Genomic DNA, 21,859 nt, shown 5'->3' with positions numbered 1-21,859 from the left:
CTGCAGAAAGCAAATAAGTAGTAATAGTGCATGAGAATAATATAGGGTGCCTGGTTAACATAATTTTGATCAAAAAACTTAAACGCCATCCCACCCCATCACGGTGACCCTATTCGGGACGGTCCTAACCTCAAGTATTAAAACCTTACCGTGTGTCTAATAACACATGCGCTTACACCAGGGGTGGGGAATCTTTTTTTTTTTTTTTTTTTTTTTTCTGCCAAGGGCCATTTGGATACTTATACCATCCTTCGGGGGCCGTACAAACTCCACCCACAAAGTACATCCTGATTCTGGCCCTGGTGTCAGGATGTTATCTTTCATTGCATGCCCTTCAGTGTTCAGTAGTGATGAGCGAGTATATTTGTTGCCTGGGTTTTTATGACTGCTCGGAGATTACGTTTTCATCGCCTCAGCAGCATGACTTACAGCTATTAGCCAGCTTGACAACATGTGGGGATTGCCTAGAAACCAGGCAACCCCCACATGTACTCAGCCTGGCTAGTAGCTGTAAATCATTTAGTTGTGGTGATGAAAACTAAATCTCCCAACACTAACAAATACTCGGAGGTCACCCAAGCATGCTCGGGGAAAACCTGAGCAACAAGTACACTCGCTCATCACTAGTAGTGAGCATTGTGTGTGTGCTAACAGAGCAAGAAGAAGTTAATGAGCTGGTGGCAATCAAAATACAAATCCTGCCCAAGAATGCATTCCCTGAGAATCTGCTCGGGGGCCTGATAAAAGGTCATTGAGGGCCGTAAGTGGCCTGGGGGCCTGAGGTTCCCCACCACTGGCTTACACGCTGCATACATACAAGCTTAAATTCCAGTTCATTTCTTTCAGTTTTTGTTCCAGGTTTTCTTTTTTTGTGCATATATGTGTGTGGCCTTTCTTTTCCTCGAGTTGGACATCTATAATATAACGCTGGGAGCGTCACTCTGTCCGAAGCCTTTATAGACTGCGCAAGCGCCTGCGCAGTCTGGACCCCACAGAGTGACGCAGCCCAGGAGATCGCGGTATGCGTAAGCACTGAACGCACACCGCGATCTCCAACGGAGAAGCAGGGACGTGCCAGGAGGGTGAGTATAAGCTATATTCACCTGTCCCGTTCCATCGCTGTGCGCCGCTCCGTCTTCCGGGTCCTCTGCCTGTGACGTTCAGTTCAGAGGGCGCGATGATGCGCTTAATGCGCGCCGCCCTCTGACTGAACAGTCACAGCCAGAGGACCCGGAAGACGGAATGGCTCACAGCGCTGGAACGGGACAGGTGACTATAGCAAGTGTCGGGGGCCTGAGCTAGCGGCGACTCCGGCACCTGACCCCCACACCGCGCCGGTGTCCCGCCTGCTCAGGCCCCCCAGCACTCGGCGCCCAGCGACGATAGGCGAGTATGTTTTTTTTTTTTTTTTTTTTTAAATATCGCAGCAGCATTCGGGGCATATAATACTATGGAGCATCTTATGGGGGTCATCAACATTTATGGAGCAGTATACGGGGCATATACTATGGAGCATCTTATGGGGGTCATCAACCATAATGGAGCAGCATACGGGGCATATACTATGGAGCATCTCATGGGGGCCATGAACCATAATGGAGCAGCATATGAGGCATATACTATGGAGCATCTTATGGGGGCCATAAACCATAATGAAGCAGTATACGGGGCATATACTATGGAGCATCTTATGGGGGGCATCAACCATAATGGAGCAGCATATGAGGCATATATTATCGAGCATCTTATGGGGGCCATCAACCATAATGGTGCAGCATATGAGGCATATACTATGGAGCATCTTATGGGGGCCATCGACCATAATGGAGCAGCATATGAGGCATATACTATGGAGCATCTTATGGGAGCCATCAACCTTTATGGAGCAGCGTATGGGGCATATGGATGGGAGCAGCAAATTACAGAATGGTGGCGCAGTATGGGAGCAGCACATGACAGAACGGGGGCGCAGGATGGGAGCAGCACATGACAGGATGGGGACGCAGGATGGAGCAGCACATGACAGGATGGGGGAGCAGCAAATGACAGGATGGCGGCGCAAGATGGTAGCAGCACATGACAAGATTAGGGCGCAGGATGGAAGCAACACATACCAGGATGGAGACCATATACCAATATAAATGCTCGCCACCCGGGCATAGAACGGGTTCAATAGCTAGTTACCATTATATACATAGCTCCCCATTGCTGGGTGTCCATTAGTCAGCGTCTCAGTCGTTGTTTGCCCTTATTCACATTTGTCATTAGAGAAATGAGTTTATGTGTACTAGAGGTTAGGACTGTCCCAAAAAAGGTCACCGTGATGTGCTGGGATGGCTTTTATGTTTTTGGTGGGTTTTTTTTTTGGGGGGGGGGGGGTTGCTAACAATTTTGTTAACCAAGTACCCTATGTTATTTTTATACACTATTGCTATTTATTTACTGCAGGGTATTTATCCATGTCATAGCAGCACCAGTGCTGCCCAGCCCCCATGATACAGCCGGCATCGGTGCAGCCCTTTCCCCATGTCACATTGGCATCGATACTGCCCAGCCTTCATGTCACATTGGCATCGGTGCAGCCTTTTCCCCATGTCCCCATGTCACATTGGCATCGGTGCAGCCCTTTCCCCATGTTACATTGGCATCGGTCTGTGCAGCCCTTTCCCCATGTCACATTGGTATCGGTCGGTGCAACCCTTTCCCCATGTCACATTGGCATTGGTCGGTGCAGCCCTTTCCCCATGTCACATTGGCATCGGTCGGTGCAGCCCTTTCCCCATGTCACATTGGCATCGGTCGGTGCAGCCCTTTCCCCATGTCACATTGGCATTGGTCGGTGCAGCCCTTTCCCCATGTCACATTGGCATTGGTCGGTGCAGCCCTTTCCCCATGTCACATTGGCATTGGTCGGTGCAGCCCTTTCCCCATGTCACATTGGCATTGGTTGGTGCAGCCCTTTCCCCATGTCACATTGGCATTGGTCGGTGCAGCCCTTTCCCCATGTCACATTGGCATTGGTCGGTGCAGCCCTTTCCCCATGTCACATTTGGCATCGGTCGGTGCAGCCCTTTCCCCATGTCACATTGGCATCGGTCGGTGCAGCCCTTTCCCCCATGTCACATTGGCATTGGTCGGTGCAGCCCTTTCCCCCATGTCACATTGGCATCGGTCGGTGCAGCCCTTTCCCCCATGTCACATTGGCATTGGTCGGTGCAGCCCTTTCCCCATGTCACATTGGCATCGGTCGGTGCAGCCCTTTCCCCCATGTCACATTGGCATCGGTCGGTGCAGCCCTTTCCCCATGTCACATTGGCATTGGTCGGTGCAGCCCTTTCCCCATGTCACATTGGCATCGGTCGGTGCAGCCCTTTCCCCATGTCACATTTGGCATTGGTCGGTGCAGCCCTTTCCCCCATGTCACATTGGCATCGGTCGGTGCAGCTCTTTCCCCCATGTCACATTGGCATCGGTCGGTGCAGCCCTTTCCCCCATGTCACATTGGCATCGGTCGGTGCAGCCCTTTCCCCATGTCACATTGGCATCGGTCGGTGCAGCCCTTTCCCCATGTCACATTGGCATCGGTCGGTGCAGCCCTTTCCCCATGTCACATTTGGCATCGGTCGGTGCAGCCCTTTCCCCATGTCACATTTGGCATCGGTCGGTGCAGCCCTTTCCCCATGTCACATTTGGCATCGGTCGGTGCAGCCCTTTCCCCCATGTCACATTTGGCATTGGTCGGTGCAGCCTTTTCCCCATGTCACATTGGCATTGGTGTAGCCCAGCCGCCATATTGCAGCGCCCTCGGTGTCGGTGCAGCCCTTCCCTCATATCACATCAGTCATGTTTTTTTTTTCTTTAATGCAGGATGTTGCTGCTCGGGGACTGGATCTTCCCCAGGTTACCTGGATTGTACAGGTGAGTTCCCTCGTTCTCCATAGTACATTCTTCTATTTTTCAAAGAGCAATTCGCTTTTCTTCTGAAATCCTCTGTGCTGGGTTGAGGGTACTTTCTTTGTTTTCTACTTTAACCTGACATCATGACTCATAATTTGGCAGATCGCCCCCCCTAACCCCCCCCACCCCCCCGACCCCTCACATTCAGTACAAATACTGTGTTGCTGTGAACCACTTAGCGCAGAAAAAATATTCTTTCCCCCCCTTTTTTTTTTTTGTTTCCATTCACAAATTGAATGTCCCATGTGAGTAAGTGATGATTACACCCAGGAAGCGCTGTGTCCTGCAGGGTAGATGGGAAGGCGTCTTGTAGCACCGACATCCCTGCTATAAATTAGTGCTGGCAGCTGAGCGTGTTCCCGCGTGTCCGTATGTACAAACATCTCTGCTGCACATAAACCCGCTGCAGCCATGAGCTGCCCGGTGTCACCTCCACATCCGCCTCCTCAGCGGTGTCTGAGAATAGATGCAGGCAGGGTGAGAGGGAGACATCGGCACAGGACAGCTTCTCTGGAGAGCGGGCCCATTAGCTCCACATCTAGCACGCATTTTGTCTTCACATGTCAGAGCGCAGCGCTCCCCTGACAGCCACATCTGAGCACATCCTTCTTCTCCAGTGCACTGGCGTCTGATAGATTCCTCATGGCTTCATGGGAGAGGCCGGGATCCTGTTATATGTGAGGTAATTAGGGCTCCAAGAATTCATCCCAACAATACGTCATTCACCGCACACTTTTCTCTGCCTGTCATGATATCCATGTCCTGGCTCCACGCTCCAGAACACAGGCTGAAATATGTCTGTCGGTGTCTGCATCTGCCCAAGAAATGAGATGGGACACAGCTTAAAAATGGTCACCATAGATCTAAAAAGGCAATGTGTATGGTCATAATCACTGTGGTACTATTGTGTAGTGTATAAAGTACAATGCTATAATACTGCCCCTATGTGCAAGAATATAACTGCTATATAATACTGTCCCTATGTACAAGAATATAACTACTATAATACTGCCCCCTATGTACAAGAATACTGCTCCTATGTACAAGAATATAACTACTATAATACTGCCCCCTATGTACAAGAATATAACTACTATAATACTGCCCCCTATGTACAAGAATATAACTACTATAATACTGCCCATATGTACAAGAATATACCTACTATAATACTGCCCCCTATGTACAAGAATATAACTACTATAATACTGCCCCCTATGTACAAGAATATAACTACTATAATACTGCCCCCTATGTACAAGAATATAACTACTATAATACTGATCCTATGTACAAGAATATAACTACTATAATACTGCCCCCTATGTACAAGAATATAACTACTATAATACTGCCCCCTATGTACAAGAATATAACTACTATAATACTGCCCCCTATGTACAAGAATATAACTACTATAATACTGCCCCTATGTACAAGAATATAACTACTATAATACTGCCCCCTATGTACAAGAATATAACTACTATAATACTGCCCCCTATGTACAAGAATATAACTACTATAATACTGCCCCCTATGTACAAGAATATAACTACTATAATACTGCCCCCTATGTACAAGAATATAACTACTATAATACTGCCCCCTATGTACAAGAATATAACTACTATAATACTGCCCCCTATGTACAAGAATATAACTACTATAATACTGCCCCCTATGTACAAGAATATAACTACTATAATACTGCCCCCTATGTACAAGAATATAACTACTATAATACTGCCCCCTATGTACAAGACTATAACTACTATAATACTGCCCCCTATGTACAAGAATATAACTACTATAATACTGCCCCCTATGTACAAGAATATAACTACTATAATACTGCCCCCTATGTACAAGAATATAACTACTATAATACTGCCCCCTATGTACAAGAATATAATGTTTTGGGGGGTTATTTTCTATGCTCTGTTCATATTGCTCCTGTGTGAGATTGGTCTCTGTTCATTACATCCCACAGTACAACGCTCCTGCATCTGCTGCAGAATATATCCACCGCGTTGGACGTACCGCCAGGCTCGGCACCCATGGAAACAGTTTGCTCATTCTAATCCCATCAGAGGCTGAATACATTCAAACGTTGGTAAATCACAAGATCAGGTAGGAAACGTGTTAATAGAATCTTGTTTTTGGATTTCAGTACCATTGAAGACCTTTTCATGCTATGGGGGCGTTCTTGACTGCTGAGAGCATTGTATACCTTGATGGCATACATTGTGATGGTATATGGAAGAGCTGCCCCAGACGTGTTCTACAGCCTAGGTGGGCAGCCACAGTTGTCCATATAGAAGGTTATGGGCAATTGTCTTGTCACTCACCTCTATATGGGTAAACTCTGCTCTTCCCATAACTAAATATCATGTTTTAGTTTTTCATATTATCAGAAGCTCATTATTCTTCGAGTTTTCATTCTTCTGCACAATCATAGCATTTTATTCTTGTTCCCAGTGTCTCAGAGATCAAGATGGAAGAGATCTTGTCCAACCTGCTCCTGGAGGACTTCTTGGTAATCCGCAGAGGGAAGGTAAGAAGTTGTACCCTAAAAGTAATCAGATACTATCTTGGGTCACACTTCAATGTAGGGTATCATACATTACACTACATCCTGTATTTTACTCACTATTCTGCTGGTGCAGTCACTGTGTACATACATTACATTACTGATCCTGTACTGATCCTGAGTTACATCCTGTATTATACCCCAGAGCTGCACTCACTATTCTGCTGGTGCAGTCACTGTGTACATACATTACTAATCCTGAGTTACATCCTGTATTATACCCCAGAGCTGCACTCACTATTCTGCTGGTGCAGTCACTGTGTACATACAGTACATTACTGATCCTGAGTTACATCCTGTATTATACCCCAGAGCTGCACTCACTATTCTGCTGGTGCAGTCACTGTGTACATACATTACATTACTGATCCTGAGTTACATCCTGTATTATACCCCAGAGCTGCACTCACTATTCTGCTGGTGCAGTCACTGTGTACATACATTACATTACTGATCCTGTACTGATCCGGAGTTACATCCTGTATTATACCGCAGAGCTGCACTCACTATTCTGCTGGTGCAGTCACTGTGTACATACATTACTAATCCTGAGTTACATCCTGTATTATACCCCAGAGCTGCACTCACTATTCTGCTGGTGCAGTCACTGTGTACATACATTACATTACTGATCCTGAGTTACATCCTGTATTATACCCCAGAGCTGCACTCACTATTCTGCTGGTGCAGTCACTGTGTGTATATATACCTATCCTGTGCATCATCTATAAGAGCGTGCTTGAGTACATTTCAAGGTCCAATTGTGACAGCGGCCACTTGGGCTCTAGGGGGCAGTATAGAGCAGCCATGATGGAGCAGTTACAATGTAGCAGGTGGAAATAGAAGAGCAGTTCCTCCTGGAGCGCTGCAGTTGGGTGAGGGGTGTTCTCATCCCCGCACTTCTCCCCCTCCCTTTGTAATATATTGTCATATTATCACTAATCCCCCAGCAGTTGTGACATTGAGACAAGTCATCTGTCACTTAAGATTGAGCGCTCTTTAATTTTCTGGCGCTCTCGCAGCAGGGCAGGCTTCAATTTGAGGTCTTTATTGGAATTCTTGAAGACTCTCTCGCCTTTTCCTGCAGATCTCAGATCTATTCTGAGCCCTGTTACAGAAAGTCTACAGTAACCAACAGAGGGATTGAGCCGGAGCTTCGGCTCTGTTTATTTAACGCTTTAGCGGGATTCTTTTTCCCGGCTCGCTCACCCCCCGCCCCGGCCGACTGGCTTTCCAATATTACTTTAGCAACTGTTGTGTTCACACAGACCCCCTTTACCTCTCGCCCCCTCTCTGCTGGTCCCCTCTCTTCGTTCTCATTAATCTGCAGATGTTAACAGGAATTGTGGACGAGGAGAAGCGAAGAGGTGGGGAGAGGAGGGAGATGGAGGCGAAGCCGGATTATTTTTTTGTATTTCCTGCGTTATTAAAGTGCTTTAGTTTTAATATCTGTGGATTGTGTCCTCCTGGGGAGATGGGTAACTTGGGCAATTTTGCATTAATATTAAAAAAAAAAAAATAATAATAAAAATGTGAAAAAGCTTCAGTACTTAAAGGGATAGACTCTCACCCAGCAGCAACTACGTGGGAAGATAACTTTTTGCCTAAAATTCAGGTTTATCATGTTAATACAGGGCTGGCGATTCACACTTCAGTCTAAACAGCATTTTTATTTTTTTTTCATTAATTTTATCACATTAAAGGTCTCTGCTTGCTGTCAGTGAATGTGAAACCATCCCAAATTATTGATCATAGATAAAGGTTTGCTACAATTGTATTCAGTTTGGACAATCTAACACATTTAAAAAAATCTCCAACCTCACATCCTGTTTTTTATAAACTGGATGCAACTGTAACAAACCCTCAGCTGTGAAAAGAAAAATAAATAAAATGATTTCACAGGTCTCTAGCCTCTGTAAAAGCTGAGTAGCAACCCCAGGCATAGATTTAATGCTGAAATGGACAGATAGTTTTTAAGAACTCAGGAGGTAGAGAGTTAATTCCTGGTGCTGTCTCAGGAGTGCCCCCCGCCTTCTCCCGTCATATTATTACAGTGTAATTTCTGTTCTTTTACCATTAATATTGGAAGGATTACCCCCGCCGGCCCCAGAGATGAACGCTGTGTCATTATACGGTTATTAAATCTATTCTAAACGCCTTTATTATTCACCCACCTTACTCTCCTGCTTTTAATTTAACCCCCTCTGCTTATTCCCTTACCAACTTCTCCAGAAAACCGGGACATCGGACCCCCAGGCAGTACGGGAGAGGGCTACCGTGTTACAGACAAAGTTTGAGGACTATGTACATGCCAGCGCCGAGACGTCGTTATCTGCAAAGAAGGGTAAGAAATGTCTTCCAGCGTCCTGTATTCTAGTAGTTTTATATTCTTGTATATAGGGGGCAGTATTATAGTAGTTATATTCTTGTACATAGGGGACAGTATTATAGTAGTTACTAGATGGTGGCCCGATTCGAACGCATCGGGTATTCTAGAATATGCATGTCCACGTAGTATATTGCCCAGCCACGTAGTATATTGCCCAGCCACGTAGTATATTGCCCAGCCACGTAGGTATATTGCCCAGCCACGTAGGTATATTGCCCAGCCCACGCAGTATTTAGCAGTGTGGGCACCATATCCCTGTTAAAAAAAAAAATAATAATAATAATTAAAATAAAAAATATTTCTATACTCACCCCTGGGATCCAGCGGAGCTGTGTGATGCGGCCGCCATCTTCCGTTCCCAGGATGCATTGTGAAATTACCCAGATAACTTAGCGGTCTCGCGAGACCGCTAAGTCTTCTGGGTAAGTTCGCAATGCATCTCTGGGAACGGAAGACGGCGGCCGGCGGGAGCTCATCGTCCGACGACGGAGGGTGAGTATAGCAGGTTTTGTGTTTTTTTTTTTATTATTTTAAACATTACATCTTTTTACTATTGATGCTGCATAGGCAGCATCAATAGTAAAAACTTGGTCACACAGGGTTAATAGCAGCGGATACGGAGTGCGGTACCCGCGGCATAACGCGGTCCGCTACCGCCGGTATTAACTCTGTGTGAGCGGTGACTGGAGGGGATTATGGAGCGGGCACTGACTGCAGGGAGCATGGAGCGGAGCGCCGGGGACACTGACTGCGGGTAACATGGAGCGGAGCGCCGGGGACACTGACTGCGGGGAGTATGGAGTGGTGCGCCGGGGACACTGACTGCGGGGAGTATGGAGTGGAGCGCCGGGAACACTGACTGCGGGGAGTATGGAGCGGGCACTGTGACTGTAGGGGAGGGACTAATCGGACTGTGCCCATCGCTGATCGCCATGACAGGCAGCTGCCGAGACCAATCAGCGACGCGGGATTTCCATTACGGAAGTTGAGGACAGAAAGACTGAAGTACCCCTTAGACAAGTGTGTGTGTGTGTGTGTGTGTGTGTGTGTGTGTGTGTGTATATATATATATATAGATATATAGATATATATATATATATAGATAGATATAGATATATATATATATAGATATTCTTGTATATAGGGGGCAGTATTATAGTCGTTAGATTCTTGTACATAGGAGCAGTATTATAGTAGTTATATTCTTGTACATAGGGGGCAGTATTATAGTAGTTATATTCTTGTACATAGGGGACAGTATTATAGTAGTTATATTCCTGTACATAAGGGCAGTATTATAGTAGTTATATTCTTGTACATAGGGGGCAGTATTATAGTAGTTATATTCTTGTACATAGGGGACAGTATTATAGTAGTTATATTCCTGTACATAAGGGCAGTATTATAGTAGTTATATTCTTGTACATGGGGGCAGTATTATAGTAGTTATATTCTTGTACACAGGGAGCAGTATTATAGTAGTTATATTCCTGTACATAAGGGCAGTATTATAGTAGTTATATTCTTGTACATGGGGGCAGTATTATAGTAGTTATATTCTTGTACACAGGGAGCAATATTATAGTAGTTATATTCTTGTACATAGGAGCAGTATTATAGTAGTTATATTCTTGTACACAGGGGGCAGTATTGTAGCAGTTATATTCTTGTACCTTTATAAAATGAGATTGTCAGCTCACCTCCCCCTCTGGTTAATATATCCTCCAGGCTGCACGGATCCACTGGGTGAAGGTTGATATGCATCAAATGGTTTACATCCAGCGCCTCTTTGAACAAATGATCCCAGGAAATCCGAGATTTCTTAAAACATCTATTTATTTCTTCATATTAAAAACAGGTAACACAAAAGGTCAGGCAGTTTGGATACACTCATGATTTAAAAAAAAGGCAGAGACCAACATGTTTCGACCCAGGCAGGTCTTAATCATGGAGTTGCAACTCCATGATTAAGACTGTGTGCACACGTTCAGGATTTTTCGCATTTTTTCGCTATGAAAACGCAACAAAAACGCGTACATTAAGCATCCTATTGTTAGAATGCAATCCGCAATTTTTGTGCACATGTTGCGGTTTTTTTTCAACGGCAGAATCGCATTCTGGAAAAAAATGCAGCATGTTCATTCTTTGTGCGAAATTGCGGGGATTCCGCACACATAGGAATGCATTGATCCGCTTACTTCCCGCATAGGGCTATGCCCACCATGCGGGATGTAAAGGGATCATCTGTGGATGGTACCCAGGGTGGAGGAGAGGAGACTCTCCTCCAGGCCCTGGGAACCATATACCTGTTAAAAAAAGGACTTAAAATAAAAAATCGTGATATTAATAATATATATTCTCACCTTTCGGCGTCCCCGACAGTCTTCCCGCTCCCCGCGATGCTCACGTTCCCAGTAATGCCTTGCGACAATGACCTGTGATGACGTAGCGGTCTCTTGAGACCACACGTCGTCTGGGGTCATTGCCGCGGCGCATTACTGGGAACGGAAGGAAGCTGCCGGGAGCATCGCGAGGAGTGAGAAGGCTACGGTGGACGCCGGAAGATGAGAATATTACGATTTTTCATATTTATTATTTTTAACATTCTATCTTTTTTCTATTGATGCTGCATAGGCAGCATCAATAGTAAAAAGTTGGTCACACTTGCCAAGCACTATGTATGACAAGTGTGACCAACCTGTCAATCAGTTTTCCAAGCGATGCTACAGATCGCTTGGAAAACGCTAGCATTCTGAAAGCTAATTACGCTTTCAAAACGCAAGTGTTTAGCGGGAAAACGCATTCTAATTCCGCATGCGTTTTAACAGTGGCACAGTTGCGGAATTGCCGCAGAAATTTCCGTGGCCATTCCGGACGTGTGCACATAGCCTTAGACCTGTCTGGGTCGAAACTTGTTGGTTTCTATGGCTTTTTTTTCTTTTAATCATGAGTGAAACTGCTTGACCTCTTTTGTTACCTGTTTTTAATATGAACGAATGATACCAGGAAATCCAAGATTTCTTAAAACACCTATTTATTTTTTCAAAGAGGTGCTGGATGTAAACCATTTGATTCTTGTACATAGGGTGCAGTATTACAGTAGTTATATTCTTACACATAGGAGCAGTATTATAGTAGTTATATTCTTGTACCTAGGGGCAGTATTATAGTAGTTATATTCTTGTACATAGGGGGCAGTATTATAGTAGTTATATTCTTGTACATAGGGGCAGTATTATAGTAGTTATATTCTTGTACATAGGGGCATTATTATAGTAGTTATAGTCTTGTACATAGGAGCAGTATTATAGTAGTTATATTCTTGTACATAGGGGCAGTATTATAGTAGTTATAGTCTTGTACATAGGGGCGGTATTATAGTAGTTATATTCTTGTACATAGGGAGCAGTATTATAGTAGTTATATTCTTGTACATAGGGGCATTATTATAGTAGTTATAGTCTTGTACATAGGAGCAGTATTATAGTAGTTATATTCTTGTACATAGGGGCAGTATTATAGTAGTTATAGTCTTGTACATAGGGGCAGTATTATAGTAGTTATATTCTTGTACATAGGGGGCAGTATTATAGTAGTTATATTCTTGTACATAGGGGGCAGTATTAGGCTGTGTGCACACGTTGCGTTTTTTTCGCGGTTTTTCCCGATAAAACCGCTATAAAACCGCAAAAAAAAGCATACAATAAGCATCCCATCATTTAGAATGAATTCCGCATGTTTTGTGCACATGATGCGTTTTTTTCCGCGAAAAAAACACATCGCGGTAAAAACCGCAGCATGTTCATTAATTTTGCGTTGTTTTTTTTTTGCGGATTTCCCACTACAAAATGTATTGGGAAGTGTCCGGAAAAAAACGCGTCAAAAACGCATGCAGATTTCTTGCAGAAAATGTCTGTTTTTTTTCTCAAGAATTTTCTGCGAGAAATCCTGAACGTGTGCACATAGCCTTATAGTAGTTATATTCTTGTACATAGGAGCAGTATTATAGTAGTTATACTCTTGTACATAGGGGGCAGTATTATAGTAGTTATATTCTTGTACATAGGGGGCAGTATTATAGTAGCAGTTATACTCTTGTACATAGGGGCAGTATTATAATAGTTATATTCTTGTACATAGGGGGCAGTATTGTAGCTATATTCTTGTACATAGGTAGCAGTATTATAGTAGTTATATTCTTGTACATAAGGGGCAGTATTGTACTAGCTATATTCTTGTACATAGGGGGCAGTATTATAGTAGTTATATTCTTGTACATAGGGGGCAGTATTGTAGTAGTTATATTCTTGTACATAGGGGGCAGTATTGTAGTAGTTATATTCTTGTACATAGGGGGCAGTATTGTAGCTATATTCTTGTACATAAGGGGCAGTATTATAGTAGTTATATTCTTGTACATAGGGGGCAGTATTGTAGTAGTTATATTCTTGTACATAGGGGGCAGTATTATAGTAGTTATATTCTTGTACATAGGGGCAGTATTATAGTAGTTATATTCTTGTACATATAGGCAGTATTATAGTAGTTATATTCTTGTACATAGGGGGCAGTATAGTAGTAGCTATATTCTTGTACATAGGGGGCAGTATTATAGTAGTTATATTCTTGTACATAGGGGCAGTATTATAGTAGTTATATTCTTGTACATAGGGAGCAGTATTATAGTAGTTATATTCTTGTACATAGGGGGCAGTATTGTAGTAGCTATATTCTCATACGTGGGAGCAGTATTATAGTAGTAACATATTGTCGCTCTGTATACGGATAATGGTGATGACTTCTCTCTGGTGTTTCTGTGTGTTCTGATATGAGGAGCTTCGCTCCATGGCTCAGTGTGCGTCCTCCTTTGTTTATAACCTTCTCACTGATTTCTCCTGGATCTCGCGGCCGTCACTCCAAAATGACACTTTTTACTTTCATTACTGTTCATAAACACCAATATCCGGCAGTGACGGGAGATTACTTCTGAGCTGCCTCTAAGCTCTCTCCACCTGAGCATAGATGGGGGAGAAAGGTGCAGCAGAGGGACATGCGAGGAGGAGCGGAGACGTGTGGCCCGTGGGTGGCCGGCAGTCTCATCACTGCATGTTCTCATTTGGTTCCTGCTAGATACCAGATTATCCGTTGTTCATAGAAATAAGACTCTTTTTACTCACATTGGTTTTCTGCAAGTTAAACTTGGTTATGCAAAGCAGTTGTCACTTCCCATCTCCCACTTCTTAGCAATTCTTACATTATTCAGCATAGGGCGGCAATAGGCAAAGGAGAAAATGCATCTAGAAAGATAATGAAATAGAGGGACCTATTTGATAGGATGTTTCTGATTTGTACTCTTAAACTATTTTCCAGCCCTGCAGTCCTACATTCGCTCTTACGCCACCTACCCGAAGAATCTGAAGCATGTCTTTCATATACGTTCCTTACACCTGGGTCATGTAGCCAAAAGTTTTGGCCTTAGAGACGCACCGCACAACCTGAGCCAGCAGCTGGCAGGAAACCCTAAGAAACAGAAAGCAATGAAGAACAAGAGGTACAAGCCAAGCGACTTCTGACCAGTGCTAATTGTATTCTACTCCAGAGCTGCACTCCCTATTCTACTGGTGCAGTCACTGTGTACATACATTAGTAATCCTGAGTTACATCCTGTATTATACCCCAGAGCTGCACTCACTATTCTGCTGGTGCAGTCACTGTGTACATACATTACATTAGTGATCCTGAGTTACATCCTGTATTATACTCCAGAGCTGCACTCACTATTCTGCTGGTGCAGTCACTGTGTACCTACATTACATTACTGATCCTGTACTGATCCTGAGTTACATCCTGTATTATACCCCAGAGCTGTACTCACTATTCTGCTGGTGCAGTCACTGTGTACATACATTACATTAGTGATCCTGAGTTACATCCTGTATTATACCTTAGAGCTGCACTCACTATTCTGCTGGTGCAGTCACTGTGTACATACATTACATTATTGATCCTGAGTTAAATCCTGTATTATACTCCAGAGCTGCACTCACTATTCTGCTGGTGCAGTCACTGTGTACATACATTACATTACTGATCCTGAGTTACATCCTGTATTATACTCCTGAGCTGCACTCACTATTCTGCTGGTGCAGTCACTGTGTACATACATTACATAACTTATCCTGTCCTGACCCTCAGGGCTGGCATTAGGGGCAGGCAGACCAGGCAGCTGCCTAGGGCCCCTACTCCTCCTCCAGGGGCCCCCAGCCAGTGGCACAGCACGCAGCCGCTATGGGGTCCATGAGTAAGAGGGGTACCTCCCTCACATCGTGCATTCAACTTATCGGCAGCATGGATGCAGATAAAGTTGAAAGCAGTGATGGAGGAGAGCATGTCAGATGACACTTTCTCTCCCATCACTCTTCCTCGGTCTGACTCTGCATGTGCCAGCAGTGGACCTTTTATGAGACACTCTGTAGAAGCCAGAGCAGCGGGTAAATGAGGACTTGTAAGTTTGTGTGTATGCATTATATTGGGGTGTGTGGGGAGACTGCACTATACTGTGTGAGGGGGCTGCATTATACTATGTGGGGGGTTGCGTTACACTCTGGAGGGTACTGCATTATACTGTGTGAGGGGACTGCACTACACTGTGGTGGGGACTGCAGAATACTGTTTATGTGGGGGGCTGCATTATACTGTGGGTGGGGGGCTGCATTATACTGTGGGTGGGGGGCTGCATTATCCTGTGTTAGGGGGCTGCATCATACTGGGTGTGTGGGAGGCTGCATTATACTGGGTGTGTGGGAGGCTGCATTATACTGGGTGTGTGGGAGGCTGCATTATACTGGGTGTGTGGGAGGCTGCATTATACTGGGTGTGTGGGAGGCTGCATTATACTGGGTGTGTGGGAGGCTGCATTATACTGGGTGTGTGGGAGGCTGCATTATACTGGGTGTGTGGGAGGCTGCATTATACTGGGTGTGTGGGAGGCTGCATTATACTGGGTGTGTGGGAGGCTGCATTTTACTGGGTGTGTGGGAGGCTGCATTATACTGGGTGTGTGGGAGGCTGCATTATACTGGGTGTGTGGGAGGCTGCATTATACTGGGTGTGTGGGAGGCTGCATTATACTGGGTGTGTGGGAGGCTGCATTATACTGGGTGTGTGGGAGGCTGCATTATACTGGGTGTGTGGGAGGCTGCATTATACTGGGTGTGTGGGAGGCTGCATTATACTGGGTGTGTGGGAGGCTGCATTATACTGGGTGTGTGGGAGGCTGCATTATACTGGGTGTATGGGGAGGCTGCATTATACTGGGCTTGTGTGGGGGCTGCATTATACTGTGATGGAGGATGCACTATACTCTGTAGGGGCTGCATTAAACTGTGGTGTGGGTGGCTGCATTAAACTGGGCGTGTGTGGGGTGGCTGCATTATACTGGGCATGTGCGTGGGAGCTGCACTATACTGAGTGTGGGGGGGGCTACATTATACTGGGCATGTGTGTGGGGGCTGCACTATACTGGGTGTGGGGGGGTGCTACATTATATTGGGTGTGTGGGGGGGCTGCATTATACTGGGTAGGGGGGCTGCATTATATTCACTATTCTGCTGGTGCAGTCACTGTGTTCATACATTACTTATCCTGTACTGATCCTGAGTTACCTCCTGTACTATACTCCAGAGCTGTACTCACTATTCTGCAGGTGCAGTCACTGTGTACATACATTACATTACTGTTCCTGTCCTGATCCTGAGTTGTATCCTGTATTATACTCCAGAGCTGCACTCACTATTCTGCAGGTGCAGTCACTGTGTACATACATTACTGATCCTGAGTTTCTGCCTGTATTATACCCCAGAGCTAACATCCTCAATAATCAGAACCTCCCACTCCCGTCTCCAAGACTTTTCACGTGCTGCGCCAATTCTTTGGAATGCACTACCCTGGTTAATACGATTAATCCCCACAGCTTTAAGCGTGCCTTAAAAATGCATTTGTTCAGATTGGCCTACTGCCTCAACGCATTAACCCAACTATCCCTGTGTGGCCCATTCAAAAAACATAAAACATAATCCGGTTCCTCGCATCATGTTCTCATACACTTTATGTAGTTAATGGCCCTCTGTGTCTATACTGTTATATACTTAGGCAGTTAACTGGTTCATGCAGCTTTACATGAACACCCGAGCTTTAAGCCCCCGTCAGACAAAGCGAGATCGCTAGCGAGATCGCTGCTGAGTCACAAGTTTTGTGACACAACAGCGACCTCAGTAGCGATCTCGCTATGTGTGACACGTAGCAGCGACCAGGCCCCTGCTGTGAGATCGCTGGTCGTGTCGGAATGGCCTGGGCCATTTTTTGATCGTTGAGGTCCCGCTGGGTAGCACACATCGCTGTGTTTGACACCTTACCAACGACCTCATGACAGGACGTCCCTCACTGAGGTCTGTTAATCGTCATGAAATAGCTGCCATGTGACATCGTTGTACAGGTCGCTACAGGTCGCCGCATCGCTGCTGCGTCGTTGGGGAGATCTCACAGTTTGACATCTCACCAGCGACCACATAGCGACGCAGCAACGATCCCTGACAGGTCGTATCGTTGTCGGGATCGCTGTAGCGTCGCTAAGTGTGACGGGGCCTTTACACTATGGCTGGTCTGAATAACTAAAGCAATTGTTACCATCCACCTCTCGTGTCTCCCTTTTTCCTCATAGATTGTAAGTCTGCGAGCAGGGCCCTCACTCCTCCTGGTATCTGTTTTGCACTGTGATTGTTATGCTGTAATGTCGATTGTCCTCTGTACAAATCCCCTCTATAATTGAAAAGCGCTGCGGAATATGTTGGCGCTGTATAAATACAACTAGATGGTGGCCCGATCGGGTATTCTAGAATATGTATGTAGTTTATTTATGAAGATTTTAGAATAATATATTGAATGCACAGGATTTGGCCGGCCGCGACCAATTAGCGAAGCGTGGTTCAAATCCCGCGCCAATTCATGGCCGGACTGCGCCTGTTGCTGATTGTTCGGCCGGCCACATAGTACATAGCTCGGCCAGCGCAGTGTATAACACGGCCCGCGCAGTGTATAACACGGCCCGCGCAGCCTAGTCCCTTGCACAGCCCGCATCATATCCCTGTTAAAAAAAAGAAATAAAATAAAAAATAGTTATATACTCACCTTCCGTCTGCTCCCGGATCCAAGCGAAGCATTTACCGATGCTCCTCGCCTGCTCCGGTCCCAAGAGTGCATTACGGTCTCGCGAGATGATGACGTAGCAGTCTTGCGAGACCGCTACGTCTTCATCTCACGAGACCGCAATGCATGGACCGGCCACCAGAGCGTCGCGAGGATCAGGAAAGGCCTGGGCTGGATCCGGAAGGTGAGTATATAATGGATTTTTTTTTTTTTTTTATTATTATTATTATTATTTTTAACAGATCTTTTTACTATTGAGGCTGCATAGGCAGCATCAATAGTAAAGAGTTGGTCACACAGGGTTAATAGCAGCGGTAACAAAGTGTTACACCGCGGCATAACGCGGTCCGGTAATGCTGCCATTAACCCTGTGTGAACGCTGACTGGAGGGGATTATAGAGCTGGCACTGACTGCGGGGAGGAAGGAGCGGCCATTTTTCCGCCGGACTGTGCCCGTCGCTGATTGGTCGTGGCTGTTTTGCCGCGACCATTCAGTGACTTGGGATTTCCGTTACAGACAGAAAGACGGAAGTGACCCTTAGACAATTATATAGTAGATTATTATGTTGTTATTGAGGGTTCACAATGTGACCACCTGTGAAGTGCATTACCACAAGTGTCCAGCAGAGGTCGTCTGTGTAGTGTGCCCCTCATTATTGGAGGGGGTGCAGGACAGGACTGGATCAGTCCTAAGGGGGTGGTGGGTTCTGGTCCCTTGAACGTGAAAATCTAATTTTGTCAGACACAATAGACCTTTATTATTAACCCCTCACATGCTGCAGTCCTGTAAATAATTGCTTTTACCTTGTGCCCCCGTTCTGTCCCTATACCCCCACATAAACCGCCATATGGTAACTGTTAGTTGCTCGTCATGCAATATGGTGCCAGCAGCCCCCCAGTTTCACAGACAGGGGTGAACCATTGTCTCATTGAGGCAGATGGAGAACTGGTTGGGACCCCCTTCCCCCGGCCTCCATGCCCCATGACTAGAGGGATTTGTCCCGGGCCTTTATACTGGGAAGAATGGTGTGATTAGCAGATAAGTAGCAGGTTACATAGCGTGGGGTAGGCTCGCCAGGCGCTCTCCTGACTGACGGACGGAGGCATGTCACGCGATTATGCTGACGAGAAGTTGGGGGTCCTGCATGGCTTCTCTTTTTACTCATTAGCCCCAGTGACGTTCCGGCCGCTGAGAACAAGAGCAGCTTCCAGGGCGTGCAGACATGTCACGTTCCACCTCACAAAAGACCATTTACAGGCCCAAAAGAATCATTAAGAGATCATTTAAGGAGATTTCTGGCCAAGTTGTGGTCTCCTCCTGCCGCTCAGGAAATATCCCATTAGACAGTCGCATGAGGGGCAACTCCCTAATCCACTTCTAACACTCAGAAAAGTTACTGGGAGTGTTATGTGGCAACCAAAATGGCCGCCAATTTCCTCAACCGCAAACTGGTTGTGATGCTGCCACATTACCGGACCTGGGAAAGCTGGGTGATCACATTGCAGCGGAGTTCACCGATCTCTCCAGCTGGTGAGGCTGCAGCTACGCTGTGGCATGAAAATCGTCCCGTGGGGTTACGACATGGCATCTACTAATTTTTATTGGGGGTGGATTCCGATCTGATTTTGCCAGCGTCATTTTGGTAGCCACAACGTCACGTTATTAAACAGATGGTTCCTTTTATTTTTGTTCCCGTCGCAGTGTTTGGCGAAACGAGAGCGTATCCGCGACTGTCTGCGTCGTTGTCTCCATCCCCTATAAGCAGGTTAACCGTGAAGGCCAGACCACAATGGCATCAGGTCGGCCCGGCAGCTCCCCCGCAATAAGCGCATTTCATACCCCGTCAGGGCTGAAGGGGGAGCCATTTAATACCCCAATTAAAAAGAGACTTGGGTGTCATAGTGGGGGAGGGGCAGGTAATCCGGACCGTTTCCTAATAATGACTCTGATCTCCAGTCTCTGGGTCCAGAAGGGATTGTGTCCCCATTCTAGCGGCGTGTCCGAGCGCGTTATCGGGTCGCCGGCGTGACATAATCACTATTCAATTAACTGCCTCCCGTGTCAATCATCCACACTTAACCCTATTACTGCTCCATTACAAGCTGTAAACTACAGCTCCCAGCAGGCTTGGCCGACTGTGGGAATAATTGGATATATCAGATTTGCCATTCAGGGCTTTGGAAAAGCTGTGTCAATGTCTTTGGAGGCCCAGCTTTTGCAGAAACTGTATATAATAATTTGGGTAAATTACAGTTCTGGACCATCGGAAAGTCAGGTGATAATACATTTTTCAGAAACAAGTACAAATAGGGCACATTAGGGTGGTGAGCATGGGGTTACAGAGTGGTCCTCCTTTAAAATGGCTTGTGCCTTTTAATTCCCATCCAGCTTTCCTAGACTTCTGAAAGATAAGTCTGCACTATTATGCATCAGTATCCGAGCAAAGGTGTTTTACTGCATAACTAGGCAGATTTGCCATTCAGAGAAATAAGCAGACTTAACCTGACAACTCCTGGGGTGCTATAAAATGACCATTTGGTTGTCACCCCACTTTCCAAGGCTTCTGAAGGGGCACATATGCAGCAGTAATGAAGTGGTGGTCAGTTCTTGCATAATTGGGCAGATTTGTTATTCAGGGTAGTAGGGAAAGTCTGTAATATAACAGTGACCATATCATGGATGTCGGAGAACTGTACAAGTCTCCTGATGGGAAATCAGTATTGTTATTCACTGGTATCGGAGCCAGAAGGATCAGTACACTGAGAATGGACTGACACCCGATAGAAAACTATCACTGAGACTAATATAGGTTGTCACCCAGCTTTCCTAGGGCCAGACGTTAAGAGACCCCAGCATTGAATATTGCACTTTGCAGAAAAGCTAGAAATCTTGACGGTGTTGGAAATTAGGACATTGCTATTTAAGCGTTTTCCTCTTATTCTTTGTCTCACAGGAGCGATGGACACAAGACTTTAAGGACGAAGCAGAGATTCTCCGATCTCCTGACGTCAGAGTTTTCCAGCGGACTCCCTCCCAAACCCAAGAAAATGAAGATGCCTCAGAGTATCGATAAGACGTCTTGAGTTGTGATAGGCGGTCGGAGAACAAACCAAAAATGATTCACCATCACAAAGACTCTGGGGTTCTTGCTTTCTTGGTCCGTGCTCCGTTTCAAGCACTGAAGCCGCTCGACTTTCTCGCCTACGGGTTCATGAATTGAACGCCAGAACTGCAGTGCAGACTGACACTATTCATTCAGATCAATTTGCCTTGCCTCTAGAAGTCAACGGGATTCTCGTTTGTATCAATGGCTGGAGGATAAATTGCAGCACTGCAGGGAGCTTCAGTACCCGATATATAGGCCCTGAGTAATGGATCACTGTATAAACCAGTAAGACTCTGCAGGAAGCTGACACACCAGACTAATTTAGGGAATTATGTATCTATGAATGGAAAAAGGTTTATTTAAAATGTTATAAAGTTTTCTTTTATATACATTTATGACTAGAGAATCTGCTTGTAAACCACACATATGCAACATTAGAGCGGGTCGTCAAGCTGATGTGGCGTGTGAAGACCCCAATAGGAAGCACAAAATCTGGCATCAGTAAAAGAGTTTGTATCTTAAAGCAATGGAATCATTGAATAAGCAGTACGGCCTCGTGTGATGTACTGAGTGACGTCGTCATCCGCGGGGTGTGCTGATCTCGTACCT

General features: G+C 45.6%; 1 protein-coding gene across 2 annotated transcripts in view; it reads left to right on the top strand.

Moving 5' to 3' along the window:
• The window catches only part of DDX31 (DEAD-box helicase 31), a 48,540-nt gene extending 26,899 nt beyond the window's left edge, over positions 1–21,641 (top strand). Inside the window, exons 15-20 of one of the 2 annotated variants that reach the window (XM_069747585.1) lie at positions 3,868–3,918; positions 5,951–6,090; positions 6,439–6,514; positions 8,783–8,894; positions 14,310–14,490; positions 21,098–21,641. In XM_069747585.1, the coding sequence (XP_069603686.1) occupies positions 3,868–3,918; positions 5,951–6,090; positions 6,439–6,514; positions 8,783–8,894; positions 14,310–14,490; positions 21,098–21,227 (690 nt within the window). In that variant the 3' untranslated portion in view covers positions 21,228–21,641. The remainder of the gene's footprint in view (positions 1–3,867; positions 3,919–5,950; positions 6,091–6,438; positions 6,515–8,782; positions 8,895–14,309; positions 14,491–21,097) is intronic. The other variant, XM_069747586.1, reaches the window with a different exon arrangement.
• The last annotated feature ends 218 nt before the right edge of the window (positions 21,642–21,859 follow it).

Source organism: Ranitomeya imitator, chromosome 2, assembly GCF_032444005.1.
Source record: "Ranitomeya imitator isolate aRanImi1 chromosome 2, aRanImi1.pri, whole genome shotgun sequence".
NCBI lineage: Eukaryota > Metazoa > Chordata > Amphibia > Anura > Dendrobatidae > Ranitomeya > Ranitomeya imitator.
This window is presented reverse-complemented; position numbering and strand designations above follow the sequence as displayed.